Raw genomic sequence first — 20323 nt, forward strand, 5'->3', positions numbered from 1 at the left:
AGAACTGTAATATCAGCAGGTTTCGTTGTGCAGCAAAAGTGAAAGTGAAATTCGGTTTAATTAAAAACATAGTATCGTATAATAAATGAAGCACAGCAGGAAACCTGTGCTATTTTAATCTCTTAGTTGTGATTTTAATAATTTCCCCACGGTTTGATTTAAGATTGATATTGCCTCCCACTAGGTCTTCCCAGTGAGGATGACAGAGGTCCCGCATTGCCACCATTTGCTGTCTGCTGACTGAACGGCACACGGTTCAAAGACACTTCACTTTGGGGGGTTTAGACCCTTTTATTGGACCGACCGGTCAGTGTGTTGTCTGGCAGAGAAAAGGAGACACCTGCTTGAGGACAAATGTTCACGCCGACGCACGACTCGCTGCTGCTGCTGCTGCTCGGCCTCTCATCCACAACAAGGTAAGCCTCCACTTCTGCTGGCTTCTTTTTGCACAGCTGCACATCCCGCTGCTCAGTAATTCACCTTCAATCACCGCTGAAAACACGTGTTTGTTTATGTGTTTCTGTCCTTGACTTCCTTTGCTCTCTTTAGTTTCTTTTTGTTCACATTTCAACGCACTAATTGTGATACTTGCTGTGCTGCACTTTCACTCAATGGAACGCAACTGCATTGCATTTTAATGCACAACACATTTACTTTAAATGGAGTAAAAAGAAAACCGGTGAGCTATAAAATGTTATTACAAGCATGTGATACCTTTTAGAAGCAAGCCCTAAACAAGGGTTATTAAGGAGAATAAAGAAACAAATAAAGAAACGAAATAGTTTACATGCTGCTTTTTGACCTATTTACAATAGTTTAATTATTTCCACATTATGTATTTATTTACAGCGCGCAGAGATGAGAGTTAACTGATGTTAATTTGATAATTAACATGTTTATACGTGAAAATAGGGAAACTATTAGATGCAGGACTTCACACTTAAATAACGTTAATGCTGCTGCTGTGAGATTCAGTGGTGTCCTTAAGAAACCTCTCACTGTCAGCCTTCTAGAGTTTGTTTCATATTTCTGGTTTCTGTTTCGACATTTCCGGTGTTTTAAAGCCCAATGAGACCACACTATCAGCACAATATCTTTGGTCTAAATCCCATTTGTTAATCGATTCAGATCCACTACTGAACTGACTCCAGGTCATTATGGCAGAACACGTGATTTCACTTTAAACTATGAGCTTCGTTCGTTATTTCTGTTCGTTGTCGTCTGTGACGCCAGTGTTGCCTAACCAAACATAAAAGCACAAAGCTCACTTAAGATAATTCGTTCGTTTTTTTTCTCCTCATTGCGTTTAATTTAATTTAGCTGTTGAGCATTAAATAGCAAAAATCTTTTAATTAGACATAAATATTTATTATACAATTTAATCTCCACACACCTTTAAGGTTTTTATATTGCTTTAGACCAAAGGGCTTTCCAGTTTTAGCCTATTTGTGATGACTTAAAGCCATAATGCACATTTTAGGGCTACATTAGTTTCTTCAAAATGACTTAAATGTTCACAGAAAAGTACTAATTTACTGCAGGTTATAAGTCACATCGTCCAAACGTATGGGATGTAACCAGACACAAAACCACTGAGTATCTGTTGGTGTAAACAATGCACATAAACTGCAGTAACTGTTCAATGTGCATTGCACAGCCCTCTTGGTCAGAGAGGCATCTGAACACCTGTGTAGTGAGAGAAACTGCCCAAACACATATCCTGTGACAAAGACTGAGACGTCTCAAGTGCAGCTGCCCACCTGCAGAGACACCTGCAGAGACACCTGCAGAGACACATGAACGTCAGCACAGCCCATGTATCACGGCAGGTTGTGAAATAGTCACGAAATGCCATTTTGGTTTTTGTGAATATTGAAAAATAAATGTTCTGGTCTTTTTGTGTCGCCCTGGATGAAAAATGATGCCAATGGAAAGTCAATTAAGATCCTTATTCGTGGTGGAGACACACATTTAATGCATCCACGTGACTAAGCAACAGTCTGACCAAGAGACAAAGTATTTAATTTCCAAAAAGACCTCTCATGGTGGGCGTGAGGGGAAGTGGATGAGTCCAACAAACACAGACACCATGTTGTGGGTTTTATGGTTGGGGTTTTGTTGCCTCAACCTAACATTTGTCACAGTTTTCCTAAACCTAATTATGTAGTTTTGTTGCCTCAACCTAACTTTCTGTTTTTAACATAATGTCTTCCTGAAAAAAAAAGTTACACAAAACCAATAGACTGCATTTCATACATTATTTCACCAACTGTCGTGAGACTGTGTTGGCGATATTAGCAAATAAGAATTATTGGTATTTTCCACAGCAGACACAGGTGTTATTAGCACCATTAACGATGGCTCCATTCTTAATCGTCCCAGTAAACCATGACGGTGTGAAAGTGTGAGAGACAACAAACTGAAGCAGGACCCTGAAAACTGAAGCCGCCGAATGAAATTCATTCACCATTTTATTCTTTACAGCATGCGCTTCTCTTATTTGAACTGTGGATTGTCAAAATGTCTTCTATGAAAAATGTTCCTCTTGTTATTTATACATATATCTTAACTATCATTCAAAGCTAACATACATGCTGACAATTAGCATTATATTTCATGACAGTGGTGTGAACAAATGAAAAAAAGCCACTCTCAGGCTGTGATTTACATCTCCTACATACTTCGGGGCCTTTTCTTCGTTTGTCCCAAATCGTTTATCCCTGTTGTCCTTCATTAAGATATTTTACGGCGTCTTCTTTCTGAAGCCAGCAGCTTGCTTCCTCAGCACTCAGCCTTTTATTCCTATTTATTTAACCTTCATTCAGTCCTCACTATCGAGTACCTGGTGCTCCTTTTAATGTAGCTGCTTTGTGTGTGTGTGTGTGTGTGTGTGTGTGTGTGTGTGTGTGTTTTATGTACGTGTGTTTTAATATCTGGATGTGATATAAGTACCTTTTTTAAAAGCAGATTTTGCGCATGCAAAGAAAGGAGTATTTGTTCTGCTTTTTACACGCAAGAAATTTCTGTTTTCTATTCTTTCAACAGTCACGCTGACAGAAAGGCAGTCAGCCAGACGCCTCTCTGGTAGCGTTCCCTCTGTCTTCTGTCTCCAGAGCCTAATGAAGTAATGGACCTGAGCGGGCTACAGACTACAAGATGAGGGAGAGAGCACGATTATGGTTTTGAGCTGTTTTCAGGTTTTGGTGTATTTAAAGTTGCTGTGGTCTCTGAAGGTCTGGGTTCAGGCTGAGTTTGTTGGTTGGCCTTTGCCATCCTTCTGTTTTGCTGGATTGTGAGTTTAAATCTTGTTTATCAATAAATATTTTTTTTTTGTGGCATCAAATGGTCTTTACTTGAGCTTATGAATGTGTGTGTTAAGAAGTAATTGAGAAATTATTCCCGTCACATCTATATTCAGCAGCACTTTGATGTGATCAGCTGCGTGTCAGAATCCAACCTATTATATTATATTATATGCTCGTATAAAGTAAAACCCAGAAGTTCAAAAGAAAAGAACAGACGTCACTGTGGGCGTTTAAGCTTTAGCGACCTCTCTTCAGAACAACACACTGTGTCTCAGTGAGATGTCCTCATGACGAGTGAATGCATAAAATAGGAAACATCTTTTGATTAGACACATATCTTTACTGAGCAATAACTGGGAAAGCCCCGACACATTACAGGGGTTTCTTTTTACAGAGCTCTTACTTCATAAGGACACGACACGACTGCTCGACTAATACTGTTACTTAACTGCTGCCAACCACTGGTTTACTACCAGTAGTGCTGGTACTACTTCTAAAACAACTAGTACTCTTAGGCAGTAATTATCGATGGAGGGTGATGGGTCACAAGTTAACTTACTGCTGTTAATGTATCTGCTGCTATGTTACTATACAATTAACTGCTATTCGTGCACCACCGGTTGCTATTATTGCTTATTTTGCAAACAAGATATATTGATGATATTTCCCTTGATATATTTTCATTCATCAGATTTATCTGAGACTAAAGTCTGAAGTTGTAGAGTTGGAAAGCTTCAGTAGAGTTAGTGAGGTGTTGCATATATTAAAAAGGAAAATTAACAATAAGTTGTTGGTTATCATGATGCAAAAGCACCAATAAAGTAAAAACGTATTCTCTTTAAGAAGAAAAAAAGATCTGTTAGAGTTGAAGTGATAGTTTGCAAAATACTGAGCTGATAATGTAAATGCATATTAGTTTTATACAAGTTTTAAAATCAAAATTGCAACATTTCTTGCAAGGATGAAAATCATTTTAATGTTTAGGCAAATGCACAAATTTAAAAGATGTTCAACACATGTCATGCGGTCAGCAAAAAGTCAGATTTATTGAACCGTAAATATCTTGTGAGTAAAATAAACATTTTCCCTTCAAATATGCTGTACTGTACCTGTTATTGTTAACAACACTAGAATACCTGACTTTATTCTTTAAATAAAATTAGGGATTGATGCTTCATGTGCAATAATGTGTATCCAACCACTCAATCTGATTATATTGTATTTTTAGCTTTTGTTGTTTTTGTCCTTTACTGTTTGACTATTTATACTTGTTTCTTTGTTTGTTTTGTCCTACTGATGTCTCTTGTTGCACTATCCACTTTGCTGCTGTAATCATGCAAATGTCCCCACTGTGGTTAAATAAAAGATCTAGGATAAGATCTTATCTTCACCAATCCCCGTTTAGTGTGAATGCTTCTTTTGTCTCAGTCTGGACCTCACGAGACAGGATGGGGATAAAAGAAAAAAATTTAAAGGGCTCTAAAGTGAGCCTCCTAAATATCCAAAATGGGCTTTGAAGTACAGCTGCTAAGAATCGTCTGTGCTCCTTATTCGAAGAAAACTTGCTCTGAACATCGGGGTGGGGTTTTACAAGTTGAAAAATATCCAAGAGGTCTCATGACAATGAATGCATGCCAAAGCAGATCCAGTTCGGGGCAGGCTCAAGGTCAAAGACTCGGTTCTCCTCACTTTGCAGAAGGGTATTGAGAGGGCATGGTTTCAGTGGGCGGGAATGAAGATATGTGGAAAAAGGCTTTTTTTAATTTTTTACAATATTCCAGTTTCTTTGTTTTAACCTCCAGGGCTTGGGTCACGATGCAGAGATATTAATTGATTATAATTACAGAGTTGAAACAACTCATTTGCCCCCATGTGGATTGAGAGAAGGGGGTAGCCTATACATTATTACCCTGTTCATTGTAGGTTTTGTTGATTCTCAGGCCAAACCACACCCTGTTAGAGGGTTTTTTAAGTATTTGAAATTGTCCATGTATTTACCAAGCTGCACCTATCCGTCACAGTCGGACTTTGGCTCCATCACTTCGCCGTTTTTAACGGAGAGCGGCGCCGCTCTGCTGGACCAGAGCACCGCTTCGGCGAGACGACTGTCCGACTGCCGGGGCTGCTGTCACCACGAGCCGCGGCAGCAGTATCCTCCTCCGTGGAAATGGACTCTCCACCGGGCGGAGCGTCCCATCACCTCTGCGCCGCCGTCCTGCGTCCGTTTGCCGGGGGATGCCGTTCATCACGAGTACCGGGGACTACGATCCTCGCCTGAGACGATGCTCAACCAAGACTTTCTGTACGGTGGAGCTGTTTACGGCGCCTCCGGTGCACGTTTTCACGCACCTGCGTTTCCCGGAGACCCGCGGGGTTTCCCCGGTGGATACGCGGCGTTCAATCCGGACTCAGAGCTCCTCTTCCCGGCAGGACGCACCAGAGTCCTGCCGCCAATTTTCGACCAGTTTTTGGAGCACGCGGAGGAGAGAGTGGACCCGAGAGCGAAGATTACACCCGGGAGCCAACGGCAGAAAGAGACAAATCGGGCCCCGCAGACGAGCTGTCACTCCGGGGGGAGCAGCAAGGTGAGGGCGGGGTCAGAGTCACCACGGGCCGGGAAGGAGGACGAGGAGGATGCGCCGTCATCCAGCGGCAGTGGAGGAGACTATTCCCCGGGTAAGTGGAAGTCATACAAGGCAATGATTGCAAGAATAAAAATAGAGAGAAAGTATAATTCCTAACTGAGATTTTTGAAAGTTTTGAAAACCCCCACGTGCGATCACGTATATACAGAGAGATGTGTCGGCCTTCAACTGATATCATCGTGTTTCAATAACATCATAATGATGCATAGGTATTATAATGTATTTATCTTCCAACCTACTACCTCCATGTTCTTTAACATAAGTATTTTTGGATAAACTGAATGAAAATGTTTGCAAGAACCGGAAGAGGCCCAAACATGGAGCCAAGAAGAGTCATCTAATTATTGACATTTTGTCAGAAAATAGACTATTACTTAACTCTGATATTTATGTGTTTGTTTAATTGTTGTGTAGGCTGATAATATGTGTTTATTAAGTCTAATATTAGACCAGGTTCTTCTTTTCAAAATACAGCTATGGGTACTAAATGTATTAACAATAACACAAAAAATGGATCCTATACTTTTATATTCTACTTTCTTTTTACGCTACATTTCTAACACCTGAATGTATTTAATACAACAATATAATCAAATAGTTAGAGACTGTTGAATGTTTATACGTTTAAAAATCATATTTTTCATGTGAACTATTATTTTAAATTTGCCTATAGATGTGATTATTTATCTATTTCCATCAATACAATTAGTTATTATTCAATATTCTCTCCATTTGTTGGCAATTGTTACACCTCCAGCTGAAGGTTGTTGGTTGTTGAAAGAGCAAACAGTCACGTGGGCTACTAACCGTGCACGTGGGCCTACATTTGCCTGTGACGAACAAGATCTAGAACAGATCTACAAACGCAAACAGTAACTTGTCATGAGAGCTTTAATTCTAGACTTCATTACAACATTCTTAAGTTCATGTTAACTTCTTGAACTCACTGTTTTGACTTAGACCTTGACATTCAACTTTAATTCAAAATTAAAAGTAATTTCAGGAAAATTAATCTCCAACTTATACAATGAATGTAAAAGTTGTTGCACCATTCACAACAGTGTTGCATTACATTAATAATGTTCCAGACACACTCTAAAATGAGATTACGATTCTTGTGTATTTTTTGTTTGTTGTCATATTTCTTTGTCACAGCCCTTTTCCTCTATATCATTCTCCCCCTCTCTCCCTCTCTCTCCAGCAGAGCCCCCTGTGAGGAGGAAGAAGCGATGTCCTTACTCCAAGCAGCAGATCAGAGAGCTGGAGAGAGAGTTTCTATTCAACGTCTACATCAACAAGGGCAGACGCGTGCAGCTGTCCAGCCTTCTGCGTCTGTCAGAGCGGTGCGTGCATGTTGCAGTATTCCTTTAATCATGATTTATTTTAGTCTGCGCTGATTCACTGACTTACATTTGACAGATCTGCTGGGCCGAGGGCCACAACTCAATATCTTTGGGTTTTGGACTGTTCATCACACATTTCAAGATGTCTGAGAAGTTTAGATTGGCATTTTCACTGACTATAAAATCAAGAAAATATTTGGCAAATGAATTGATATCAATCAAAAAAAATGTATGTGATGATCATCCCTATGAATATTCTGCTAAAATACCCTCTAGCACAAATACATCAAGCATGTTTCTGTTCCTTTGCTGATCCAGGCAGGTGAAGATCTGGTTCCAGAACAGAAGAATTAAAGAGAAGAAGCTGAAGAGTGAGACACTGCTGTACCACGCAGGATATCACTTGTTCTGATGGACAGAGGAGGGAGAAAGAAGTAAGAGAGAGTTTTTCTTCTAACGCCGTGCACAACCTGTGTGACAGCTCTGCATTATTCCAACCAGGAGGAGACTGAATGCATCTAAGATGTCACCATGAAAATTCCCCATTGAATACGAACATTAAGACAATTGTTTTTTGTATTACAAGTTTTCTGAAAATGTTAAATGTGCAAATGATCCATTATTTTAGCAAACATGTGCTCATTTGCATCCATTTGATAAAGCCAAGTTCCAAATTCTTCTTTCATTTTGTTGACATATTAGAGTCAAAGGTTTCGAAAGAGGGAGTTTTGGATATCTCTTTGTATCCCTCAATAAATCTGAAAATACTGTCAGCAGCCATTAAAAATCCATTTTGGCCATGTTTTAGTAATAAGATGTTGTATAAATCAGGCTATGAATGATATATGAACAAACCCCTCTGTGTTAACCTTCAGCACACAGAGAGGAATGAAAGACTAAAGTTTGGTGAATGTAAGAGCTGCTGAAGTGGAGATTTCTGGATCAGAGTCTGAGAACAAACTCATTTAGAGGAAACGTCCTTTAAAGAGACATTTAGTTACATTACAGACATTTAGAGACTCTACAGGTGAACAGGGTCACAACATGACCTCATAGATATCACCATGAAACTTCACCACTTCATTACTCACATTAAGATGATTATTCTTGCTTTACAAGTTTTCTGAAAAGTGATGTTTAAATATGCAAATGAGGGATTATGTAATGGTAACTTTTGGTGAATTTAGGAGAAATCTACAGACGCAAACAGTAGTAAAGTAAACCCCCTTAATGTGTATTTTGGATGTTTTCTTTCCACTAGTCTTAAAGATCACTTGTAATGGAATCAAAATGACCCAAAATGAACCGGTGTATAACAAAAAAAGAAGCAATGTTTTTGCCTGTAGTGTCTCGCCTTAAAATAGTCAAAAATAAAGATACAAACAAACGAATAAAGACATAAATCCAGTTCCTTCCTGAGTTCTTCTAGAGCACAAACACATCCAGAGCCGTCTCTCTAAAGTCACATGTGTTATTGTGAAGAAATGAACCTTCTCTCTGCCGGTCGGTCCCTCCTGTCCGTTAAAACACGAGGACATACATTCTTTATCATTTTCCTTAAAAACAACAACAAAAAACGAAATATCGTGAAACCTCAAATAATCGTCTGTGGAGCCTCGTGTTTTGGATTTCACATTTTTGATTGTTGTGTGTTTTAATGTTCACCTGCTGACAATCTAATATGTGTTATATTAGGTATCCTTCTATCTGTATTGATTTTTGAATTATAAATCCTCTTAATGTCCACGTGACTTTGTTTATGATTAAAATGTAAATAATGGCAATATACTTATTCCTCAAAAAACATCTAATTTAACATGTAAATATAATCATTTTAGGCAAGCAAAGACAATCTAAACTCATCATTCTGATACCGGCTTGATATTGTTAGTATTGAAAGTGACTGCATGAAGAAATCAATATGAGTTCAATCATGTTGTGTTGTGTGATGAGTTAAATGTGACAAAGACAATCAACGAGCCTCGATCTTCTGCTTTTGTTCCAAGTGTTTTCTTGCCTTACTGCAACATTTGGATGTCATTATATTCATGTTGTATATATCAATACATGTACACTTGTAATAAAGACAATGTAATAAAAAATGTTTGCTACAACATCTCGATAAGAGGAACTGTTTGTTTGTTTTGAAAAAGCTTTGAGGGACTTTTTCCAGGAGTGTGTGATCCTTGATTTCATGTCAAAGTTTTAAATGCATTTCTAATTTTAAAAAGGCAAACCAATGCAGTATTTAGAGGTGAGATTTAGTCTGATTGTGAATTATAAACACCACCTCTTACACAAACCAGTCAACGCTTTTCAAATTTGCTCTGTAAAATAAAATGTCTTATGAAATCAGAGAACAGCTACACAAACTACTAGCTATTTTAAATGCTACAGTGTAAAACCATTCACAGGATGTTGTCTGAATGCTTTTTATACAGCAATAAAATGAAACATGTGTGATCACTTCTGCACCAAAAAAAGGCATTCCCAGAAGCTCAATTAAATTAGGCTCTCATGTTAGTTGGATGATGCCCTGAATCGTAAACTCAAACAACTAAAAAGCAGATTATTCAGCAGGTAGCTGCTGCCCCAGGTCCCATTGATATACAGTTTGAGTGAAACTATCAAAGAAAACTGGTGAAAGTAGTAAATAGCCTCTTTTGTCGTGCATTTCTGGACCCAGACAGCGGATACACACAGTGAGTCCAAGGCTGCAGATGAACCTTGAACCGCAAAACAACCACAACACACCACACCGTCACAACCACCATTTCCTCCACGTAAAGGCTTTTTATTGGGGCAATACAGACCGTCTGCTGTCCCTCTCATTCTCTTTGTCTCACGCATTCACTCAGTCTGTGTGAGAGCGCGGCTGTGTGTGTGTGTGTGTGTGTGTGTGTGTGTGTGTGTGTGACATAAAAAAAGAAAGACAAGGAGATGAAAGGAGAGATTGTGTTTGGGTTTATTGTAGGTCATTGGTTGAATGCCTTTAGTTCAAACTACTTTTTATTAGTATTTAACCAACACAGGCATGTTTCAAACGGATTTATTTATATTCCTATTATTGCCAAGCATGGAGCCGTTACAATCTTAAAGAAATGGATAATGTGATGACAGTAATCACATACAACTGAAAGTAGGCCTGGAAACACAACTTGTAGTTTAAGCACAAACAGTTATTGTAGTGCAAAAAGTAGTAGGAGCAGTTATAGAGGTGTCATCAGCAGTAATAGTATATGTAGCAGAATAAGTGGTATTTTAGCAACAATATTGTTGGAAAGAGAAGAAGTGGCAGCATATCGCAGTAGTAGTTGTCTTGAGATTTGTAGCAGTAGTTATATTCCTGCCAGCTGAAATAAACAGTCGGTACCACGAACAGAAGTTGTTGTTGCAATAATAACAACGCTTGTTTATGAAGCACATTTCATTCCAGATGGAGGAGAAATATGTTGCACGATGCGTCAGCAAACGCAAACGTTTCAGCCACCGACACTAAGATAAAACATAAGTAAGCTCAAATTAAAACAGATACATAAATGATACACATATATAAACATATATATATAGATATATACACTCATATATACTGTATATATATATATATATAAACATACACATATACACATATATACAGACACATATATATATATATATATATATATATATATTTTCAGTGTTTATATATATATATATATATATATATATCCACACACACACATAGATCTATATAGATATATATATACACACATACATATATACACACACATTTACAGACAGGCGGGCAGACAGACAGACAGACAGACAGACAGACAGACAGACAGACAGACAGACAGGCAGACAGACAGACAGACAGACAGACAGGCAGACAGACAGACAGACAGACAGACAGACAGGCAGACAGACAGACAGACAGACAGACAGACAGACAGACAGGCAGACAGACAGACAGACAGACAGGCAGACAGACAGACAGACAGACAGACAGACAGACAGACAGGCAGACAGACAGACAGGCAGACAGACAGACAGACAGACAGACAGACAGACAGACAGATCTCCTCCACCAGAGCAGTTATGATGTTACTGCCATCTAGAGGAATTTATTGCAGTAATGTCCCTCTGCCCTCAATCCTCAACGGTCCAGCTAAATTAAATTATAAGCGCTGATTCACGTGTTTCTTCATTTTATTACTGGGACCAGTTGACAGGGCTTATACCGAATACTACATAATAATAAAAAGGATGTAAAGTACCCGCCTGTTGAAGTATCTAATCTTGCATTATACAGTTTAGGACTCCCTGCGGTTTGCACATAGTTTAAACTCATCTAGCCAGCAGATGGCGCTACAGGTGCACAAGAGACAGCGATCAAGGTCTATGTTAGAACATGTTGCAGCAGTTCCTTCTGTGTCTTTAAACCACGCCCCCACACTGATAATCTAATTTTATAATATGTAGATCTTGAATTGTTAATAACCACTGGTTCATTTGAAGAAAAAAAAAAATATATATCTACATAGTATCTATACTATGTCTCTTTATAAATGTCAATTATGTATAGGAGAGAAAAACAGCCCTGATTTCACCTTAATGAAGATGCATTTTTTAAGATAATCCAAGGGGTTGTTAAATTATTTATATATCTTAAAACGCACGTCATCCTTCAGTTTTTATTAAAAAGTATAACTCGCAAAACGTGTGGAACAAAACATCCAAAGAAAAAGAAATAGCCTAACAAACTCATGTATAAAAATATATATAACGCATGCAGCTTTGCAAAGCTGCCAAAAATAATTGTTGAATTAGGCTAATGAGTAGGCTGTTAGAGAGTAAGTAATTAAGTAATTAAGTAAATAAATAACAGCTTTAAAATAATCAAATAACAGGTTGCGGAAACGAGATCCAATTAAAGGCAGCAATTAAAAGAAAGCTCACGTTGCGCCGCCAAAATTCGACGGTAATTTTGCAAGAAATTCACAATATTTTCATTGTAATATCAGAATAATATAAGAAAACCGCTTCTCCAAACAAATAAAACATCCAAAAGCAACCTGTCCTCTGAATCTCAATCCCGTTACGTTGATGCCACAAAAACGTGATTTTGTCACTAATTATAAGCTTTAATTTTGCATGAAGAAAGTGGTTTGGCAGAAGCACCTAAAGTGTAATACCACACACACACACACACACACACACACACATACACACACGCACGCACGCACACACTTCAAACAGGCTTGTAAAGGACTCCCTGCTACTTTTTATTCGACTTGTAAAACGGTGTTACAAGTACAGAGATTTAAAAAGCTTGGCCTATGTCTGCTACATTCAGGCCCATCTGGCAGCCAGGCTAGAGGCCCTATTATCACGTTTCTGAGCACAAAAGAATGCTAAGATTTATTTCCTATGCTGGGTAAATACAGTCTAACCATGTGATCTGCGGTGTAACCAATGGGCAGCCGAGACGAAGGTATGGGCAAGGGAAAAAAAATACTACCATTTTAGGGGAGGATGTAAGCCACTATACCGGCCCCATCTAACGTTTTACAGTCGCACTTAAGTGTCTTTTTATTGAAATCATAAAATAAACATGTCGCTAACGAATTATTATTCCATGATGGGGCTCCAGACTGAGGAGCCGTACGGGGCACATTTCATCCCGGGAGGCTTGCAGGGTTCGACGGCCGGCTGCACGAAGCCAGCCCGGAGAGCGGAGGAGGAGGAGGAGGAGGGGACCCCCGGCTCACACATTCCGGATTTTTCGCATTTTTCCAACAAACAAGCGAGCTTAAATGGCTTTTCTCCCTGGGTGAACACCTCGACTTCTCCTTCGCCCTCCTCTCCGCAGCTGCAGTCCACCCCCGGCGCCTCCATCCCCGGCCTTTTTCACCCACACCACCTCCTGAGCCACCAACACCACCACCACCACCACCACCCATACTACGGCCCGCAGACGCAGACCCATGCCGAGCACCTCGCACCTTCCGCGGTCGCTTCCGACAGCAGGTTCGTCCGCTGCTGGGAGGGGGCGACCCCCACCTCGGAGACCTCGCTGTCACACGCCTCGGCCGGGTTTCCCGGGTGTGTCCCCGCTCAGGGTGACCTCTCCGATCCGAGCCCGAGGTACGAGGCGGTCAAACCCGAGAGTTCGCCTCCGCCACCGCCGCCTTCGCGCGACAGCCCCGCGGATGCCAGCTTCGCCAGCCCGACCGAGGTGGTCCTCGAGCGGCTCGGGACGGTGGAGGAGCTGGGACGGAAGCCGGAGCCCAAAAAGGAGGACGAGGAGAGAAAAACAAAGATTGACCCGGGTAAAGACAGATACAAGCTACCAACCTCAGGAATGTTGATTAGCGTTTAAGAGGTGGCGATACACAGGTGTGTGTGTGTGTGTGTGTGTGTGTGTGTGTGTGTGTGTGTGTGTGTGTGTGTGCGTGTTGTTGCGAGTGTGTGACAGAGAGCGAGAATGTGGCCTAAGTAAGTAAGTGTGTGTGACTTTTATAGCCCTATAAATGTCTTGTAAACGGTCAAATATAAAACTTTATTGTCCATTACAATAATGAAGGTGCTATTGCTGTTATTTAACAATTTGTCGCCAAAGAGAAAACAGGTAAAGCTTCCGCTGCGTTTCTCTCTTCAGATTTGTGCAGGAAGTAGAATGATGAGTTATTCTATTTTTCTTGCAATTCATGCACGAGCTTATTGAGCATAAACATAAATATATACACATGTATACTTTAGACTGTATGGTGTATGAGCATGTCTATCCAAAACGACCTTAATCATTTATAGGGCCTTTACTGTTTAGCCTGCAGGCTTCATGCAGCACGCCTCAACCACAAAGAAATCGTTTTGTAATAGTAATATTTTTTACTTAAGATGCACAAAAGTACTTTTAAAAAGCTTGAATTAAAATAAACTAAAATGACAAAGGAACACGTTGGGCTAAATAAAATGTCTGGGCCAATAATAATAATAATAATAAAGATAATAACAATTATACATTGTATTAGATTTTTACAGTTTTTCTTTGCAAAGTTGTATTCCTGGCATTGCCTTGTAACTTTCTGTACATATAGGCTGTTGGTTTATTGTTAAAATTGATGTAAAATGAAATATGAACTTCCACTAGCTTGCCAGAAAATTAGGTTTGAAACATTTGAAATGTCCAGGTTTTAATCTAAGAGTTCTACTTGTTGGTAAATAAAAGTTTTCAGGACATGTGTGTCGAACAAAGTGAGCAAAGATGTCCTCTGTGAGGTGTGAGTGTACGGCTGCCAACCCAAAGCCCAAATACTTGTTGCTCTGTGGCTGTCTGCCCGTCTGATAGTTTTCACAGCACTGTCTGGCTGTCTTTACTTTTCTTTTTAAGTGGCCAGTAAATTATTTCAGATCAGTCAAAAGGTTCAAATACCGTTCACCCACCGCAGTTTAACTGAGTTTGGCTTTTTGACCAAACAGAGATTTACACTTTATTGGGTACTCTGCTGTTTTTATTGCAGCTGTCCTCCCAAAATACATTTTCATCTTTGTTTTCAGGTTTACAGCTACATGACTAACCACAAATACATTTTTACATAATGACACGTTATGTTAAATTATTAAAATGAAGGAAAGGTAAAATTAAGGCATAAACAGCCCTGATGAAACTGTTGTAGCTTTGCTAAAAGGAGTAATATAGTTTAAAAAAAGGAAAATAATCAAACCGTCTGTATTTATGGAGCTGTGTTTGAGCGAGTGAGATTGTTGCTTTTTCGAATGAGCCAAAAGTTGCAAGCTCATAAAAGTTGTTCCTGTGAATATTTTTTTTCTTCTGATTTTTATGTCAGTCTTTGAACTCCTTACACACACACACACACACACACACACACACACACACACACACACACACACACACACACACACACAAGCAGCAGCAGCTGGTGTGCGGTTAAAAGTAAAAACATCTACGCCACCCTGTGTCTTCTTCTGCAGAAAACCCAGCAGCTAGCTGGATGTACGCCAAGTCCACCCGGAAGAAGAGGTGTCCGTACACCAAACACCAGACCCTGGAGCTGGAGAAGGAGTTCCTCTTCAACATGTACCTGACCAGGGACCGGCGCCTGGAGGTGGCGGGACTCTTAAATTTGACAGAGAGACAGGTCAAGATCTGGTTCCAGAACAGACGGATGAAGATGAAGAAGCTGATGATCAGAGAGAGGAGGGGTGTGAATGAATGATGGATTTTGTTCTCTCTCTCTCTCTCTCTCCAGGATATAGGTGAGGATGTGGTGAGATTATAGCTGATAAAAGAAAACGCAGTGCACCAAGATGCCCCAACATCTTTTAACACCAGTTGGCACGAGCAGCTGTTACTAAGCAACGGCTTGTGAAGCCAACATGGCTGCCCTTGGAAAACTGCAGTGGGGGGGGATGTGCAGGGGGGGGACCAGGATGTGTTGTAACACAAAATATTCCTCAGAATACAACGCTCAAATTTACAGAAAGACCCATAAATTGAATATATAAAAAAACCATAGTTGATATCAAAGAGTTTGCTGTTTTTACGACGCATCTGTTTTTGTTGAGGCTGTATATCTCACATGTCCCAAGAAAACGACTTGACACATACTTGACTCCACAGAAATGGTCTGCTTTCTGCCAAAGTACGAATATCGTTTTATGATTTAATGCTGAAACTTTTGTCCTCATAAAAGCTGATTTTCGGTGTGCCAGACGTGACTGTGCTTCATCTGCTGTGGCCTGAAATAGTGTTTATTTGGAATCAACATAAAGAAAAACACTTGTGGTAAGAGAAACCTAAAAACCTAAGTATTTTAAAATCAAGAAAAGATTCACCTTTAAATTGAAGCTGATCTGCATGTTCAGTGTTATTTTAGGACACAACGCAGGACTTCCTGTCAATGTGCTGCTGGTTCACACAACATATTACATTTTATTACACATACTTCACATTATATTGTGAAATACATGAAAATAACATCACACGTGTGAGAACCACATGAAATCATTACATGTGAAACGTTTTGTGGAAAGTAACTAAGTACATTTACTCAAGTACTGTGTACTTAAGTACAAACCAGAGGTATTGTACTCTACTTGAGTATTTTCATTTTCGGCTACTTCTACTCTGCTACATTTCAGAGGAAAGTATTGTACTTGCTACATGTATTTTAACATTTTAGTTACTTTGCTGATTTAGATGATTGAAATAAAGATAAGTAAAGTAATAAGTATTAATATATTATTATTATTACAGGTTAATATACCCAGCAGTATATAAAGTAATCAAAATGAGCTCTTCCTTTACCAGCTGTGACATTAAGGTGATGAAATATAATAAATATTGATGCTAACACTTTTACTGAAGTATGATTTTGAATGCAGGACTTCTACTTGAATCTGAGTATTTTTACTTTGTAGTATTGCTACTCTTCCTTGTGTCTTTCCAACACAGTCTCACAGCAGTTTGTGAAATAGTCACAAAATTAAATCGATCGGTTTCGTGTACAAGAACACACGTTTTCTTTTTCCGTGTCGCTCGCCAGAACTTCTTGCTCGGGGACGACATTACGCTACAAAAGGAAAGTTAGGTTCAGGCAACAACACCAGTAAGGTTCAGGGAACACATCAAGGTTAGGCTTAATAATATAAATACGTATAGTTAAGTTCAGGCAACAAAAAACACTTAGCTAGGTTTACAAAGGCGTCGCACAATGGTCACGTGGTCACAGTCCTGTGTTTGTTTGACCCGCCCATAAGTGGTGTTCTCAATATTTAATACTACTCCACTAGCTGCATGCAATTAATAAAAAAGGATTCTAATTGACTTTTCATTGGCATTGTCTTCGTGCTGAGCGACACGAAAAAACACTTTTGACAATTCGTGTCCATAACCTTATGGATTATTACTCAGCTTGTAATTTTAATACAGAAACAATATTTTAACTATGAAATAAACAAAAAGGCTCATTATTAAAAAACACTACAACACCAGGAAGGAGGCCTGCACACAGATAACCACTGTGTTTGCTCCTGATTGGAGCAATTCTCTGTGTTACAACCAACCAGTCCCCCCTAAAAATAGTCACCCGGAGGGGCTGTTCAACCTTTGGTTCATCAATGAGCTTCCTTGTTTCTTTGTTTTTATAAACTGTGCATGTATATCGCCTTAATGGGGCCTATTTGTTGTTATTGTTGTTGCTGTGTTGTTGCTATATGTATATCTGTTGTTAATGTCTATGTTGCTCTACACACACACACACACACACACACACGCACACACACAGTGAGACGTTTTACACACAGAAACCACGCACAACCTCCATTTTTGAATGTACGACAACATCAAGTCAAGTTATTACAGGAATATTATGGGATATCAGTATTTTGGAAGTGGGGTTTTTTGTTTGTTTTTCACGAGGATGAGACGGACTCAATCAGAACACATTCTCTCTGGGAGAAAAGGACAAACACGACAGGCTATGTTAGCCTACAGCGGCGGTGACAGAGCCCCTCATCTGCTCTCATTTAGGCCGAGTGTGCTGCTCGCGAGGATTTGCTTCAGTGGAATAAAAGTCGGATGACATCATCGTTGTTTAATGAAGCGCTTTCTCTGTTTTTATTCTTCTCCTGATGTGACGCAATGGATTGGTCATCTGGGCCACATCGGGTTTAAGGTTTTATTCATATTTACATGAATACTTTAGCTGATAGTTGTAGATTTATCCGTGCGGTTTATTAAGGTACCTGTTCAGAATTACGTGAAAATAGGCTAACAACCTACTACCACGAGACGTAATTATAATGATAAATATTCAGTTCGATTATTATAGATGTAATACAATTACAGTTGAATTGGTAATTGCAATTTTTGCATTATATATTTCGTGTGAAATGGACCAACATAAAATACTACAACTACTATTAATGATAATAATAACAATAGTAATCATACTACATTAATAATATATATTATAATACATATTATAATACATATTATGTTTTGTAGCCAATTGTTTGGTTAGATTATCATGATAAAATTAGGCTAAACTTGTAATGTTATTTATATTTTTTGTCTCAAATGTTTATATTTTGTATAAAAACACAAAATACTACTACCACTACCACTACTACTACTACTACATATTTGTTTGCAGCCAATCGTTTGATTATAGAATAATAGAATAAAATATAAATATAAAAGTATATATTGTATATAGTATATTGTAATGTTTTGTTTAATAAAATGTTGCTATTTTTGTATGAAATATGAACCACGTGAACACAACTGCACTAAAACTATGCTTGTTAAAGTAAACGTAGTCCTGTTCTCCTCCGTTATTATGGTCTGATCCCACACGAGGAAAGCAGAGCCAGTTATCTCATGTACTCGACGTTTAATCGGATTACAGACCAATACCATGATGATTATATTATCCCAACGTCAAGGTGTTTGGCTGCTCTCAGGTATGTCGTCTGAGTCCCGGTCCGCAGAGAGACATTTCGGCCTCCTTGTTTCGTCAAAGTCAGCGCAGCGCCTCGCAGCTTCCCTCCTTTATGGCGGCCATATACAGTCATCCTACTGCAGGGTCATAAACCAACAGCATGCATTTGGAGAATAAACGTGACTTTCTCCCCTCCTCACCCCCCTTCCTCACCCCAACTCAAGACACAGAGAGAGAGAGAGGCACCATAAAGTCATTTAGCCCAGACAGCCATCGGGACTATATGGTTTTATTGGGACACCCTTTCCTGCCTTGGAGCCTCAACTGTCCTTCTAAATGTTAAAGTCATTGTCTGCAGATGAGACCCAGACAGCATGCAATCACATTTCTACACACCGCGAGACCCCCAAAAACACAGCACGTTTCATTATGTCTGAGAAGAGCTTCAGTCTGGATTCAGTTATTTCTTCTTCCAGCAGAACTCAGATTATTGTATCGGTGGTCTCTAATGTAAAACCCGGATTACCGGAGAATTAATTAAATGTTTTTTGTCTTTGAACAACATAATAAACTCAATCCTCAATAACACGATTTACTACAATGAATGGACTTTTAATTCATTTTCTGTTTTCTTATTAATTAATATGAAGTCGTACAAAATGACCCCCTCGTCTCATTTTCCAAATTAAAACGCCTGCGTGAGAGTTATTACAGCTTCATATTAAGGATATGAAAGCGGAGGAAGACAAGAACGCTGGAAAATACTAATGAAGTGTGTATCTGCAAAAACAAAACATTTCTCAGTTCCTTTCCATTATTTTCCTTTTTGTGCTCCAAAAGTATCAATCAAACTGGTGTTGGTAATGAATAATGTATCTCTTTCTGCAAATGAATCCTTCACATTTCAGTTTACATTTAATAACAACTAAATAAGAAATAAATTAAACGCCCAAACACAGTGAAACGTGGCAAAGAAAAGGTGAATAATGACCGAAACACGCGCTTTAACAGTTATTGTGCTGCAGAAATAAAACAGGGCGATAAGTAATGTTGAAATTATTGCTCATGATGAACTGTTGTTCCCAATAAAACGTCTGCAGTAACATAACGTGAATTCACAATATAAAATAACAGAAGTGAGTCACCGGTTCAGGCTAAATGATTATTTAGAAAAAGGATTCATGCAGCGTGCTTTTGTCGCACATGTGGGAGTTGTGGTAGTAACAGTAAATAAATACTGATATGAATAATCTTCTATTCTTTAAGGTGACGATACAAGCCTCGTTTCGTTTCTCTTCAAATAATGTGGAACTGTAACTGATTTAGGATGAAGACGTTTACTCTTCATCCGATCAACATATTTAAAGACTAATATAAGAAACAACCAGCATCCCAGAAAATGTCAAATTCTTTCTTCTCAAAACATGATTAGTTATGTAATAATTAGACCAAAAAACAAGTTAGTTAATTTGCAGATTGCATAAAAAGAAAAATAGTGTCTGTCTCCTTCAGAGAGCTCCTTCCCCCCTGATAGTGTGGGACTTTAAATCAGCACCCAATGCAAATATCTCATCTATTGTGTT

At 39.0% G+C, this 20323-nt stretch overlaps 2 protein-coding genes across 2 annotated transcripts; both read left to right on the forward strand.

Annotated features, from left to right (window-relative positions):
* The first annotated feature begins 5053 nt into the window (after positions 1–5053).
* LOC142964039 (homeobox protein Hox-D11b-like) lies at positions 5054–7705 on the forward strand. Its single transcript, XM_076104158.1, has 3 exons — positions 5054–5981; positions 7152–7293; positions 7612–7705. Exons 1-3 carry the CDS (start codon positions 5294–5296, stop codon positions 7703–7705), a joined length of 924 nt encoding a protein of 307 aa, XP_075960273.1. The 5' UTR covers positions 5054–5293.
* A 5181-nt stretch (positions 7706–12886) lies between these two features.
* LOC142964022 (homeobox protein Hox-D9b-like) lies at positions 12887–15512 on the forward strand. Its single transcript, XM_076104120.1, has 2 exons — positions 12887–13604; positions 15268–15512. Exons 1-2 carry the CDS (start codon positions 12887–12889, stop codon positions 15510–15512), a joined length of 963 nt encoding a protein of 320 aa, XP_075960235.1.
* Positions 15513–20323: the final 4811 nt, after the last annotated feature.

The sequence above is a fragment of the Anarhichas minor genome, unplaced genomic scaffold, assembly GCF_050575085.1.
Source record: "Anarhichas minor isolate MPS153535 unplaced genomic scaffold, ASM5057508v1 ptg000029l, whole genome shotgun sequence".
Taxonomy (NCBI): Eukaryota; Metazoa; Chordata; class Actinopteri; order Perciformes; family Anarhichadidae; genus Anarhichas; species Anarhichas minor.

Excerpts from the sequence above, each read along its gene's own strand:
- LOC142964022 (XM_076104120.1), top strand. The coding sequence starts at position 12,887 with ATGTCGCTAACGAATTATTATTCCATGATGGGGCTCCAGACTGAGGAG. Across the intron at positions 13,605-15,267 it reads AAAAACAAAGATTGACCCGG|AAAACCCAGCAGCTAGCTGG; the intron begins GTAAAGACAGAT and ends CTTCTTCTGCAG.
- LOC142964039 (XM_076104158.1), top strand. The coding sequence starts at position 5,294 with ATGTATTTACCAAGCTGCACCTATCCGTCACAGTCGGACTTTGGCTCC. Across the intron at positions 5,982-7,151 it reads TGGAGGAGACTATTCCCCGG|CAGAGCCCCCTGTGAGGAGG; the intron begins GTAAGTGGAAGT and ends CTCTCTCTCCAG. Across the intron at positions 7,294-7,611 it reads CTTCTGCGTCTGTCAGAGCG|GCAGGTGAAGATCTGGTTCC; the intron begins GTGCGTGCATGT and ends TTGCTGATCCAG.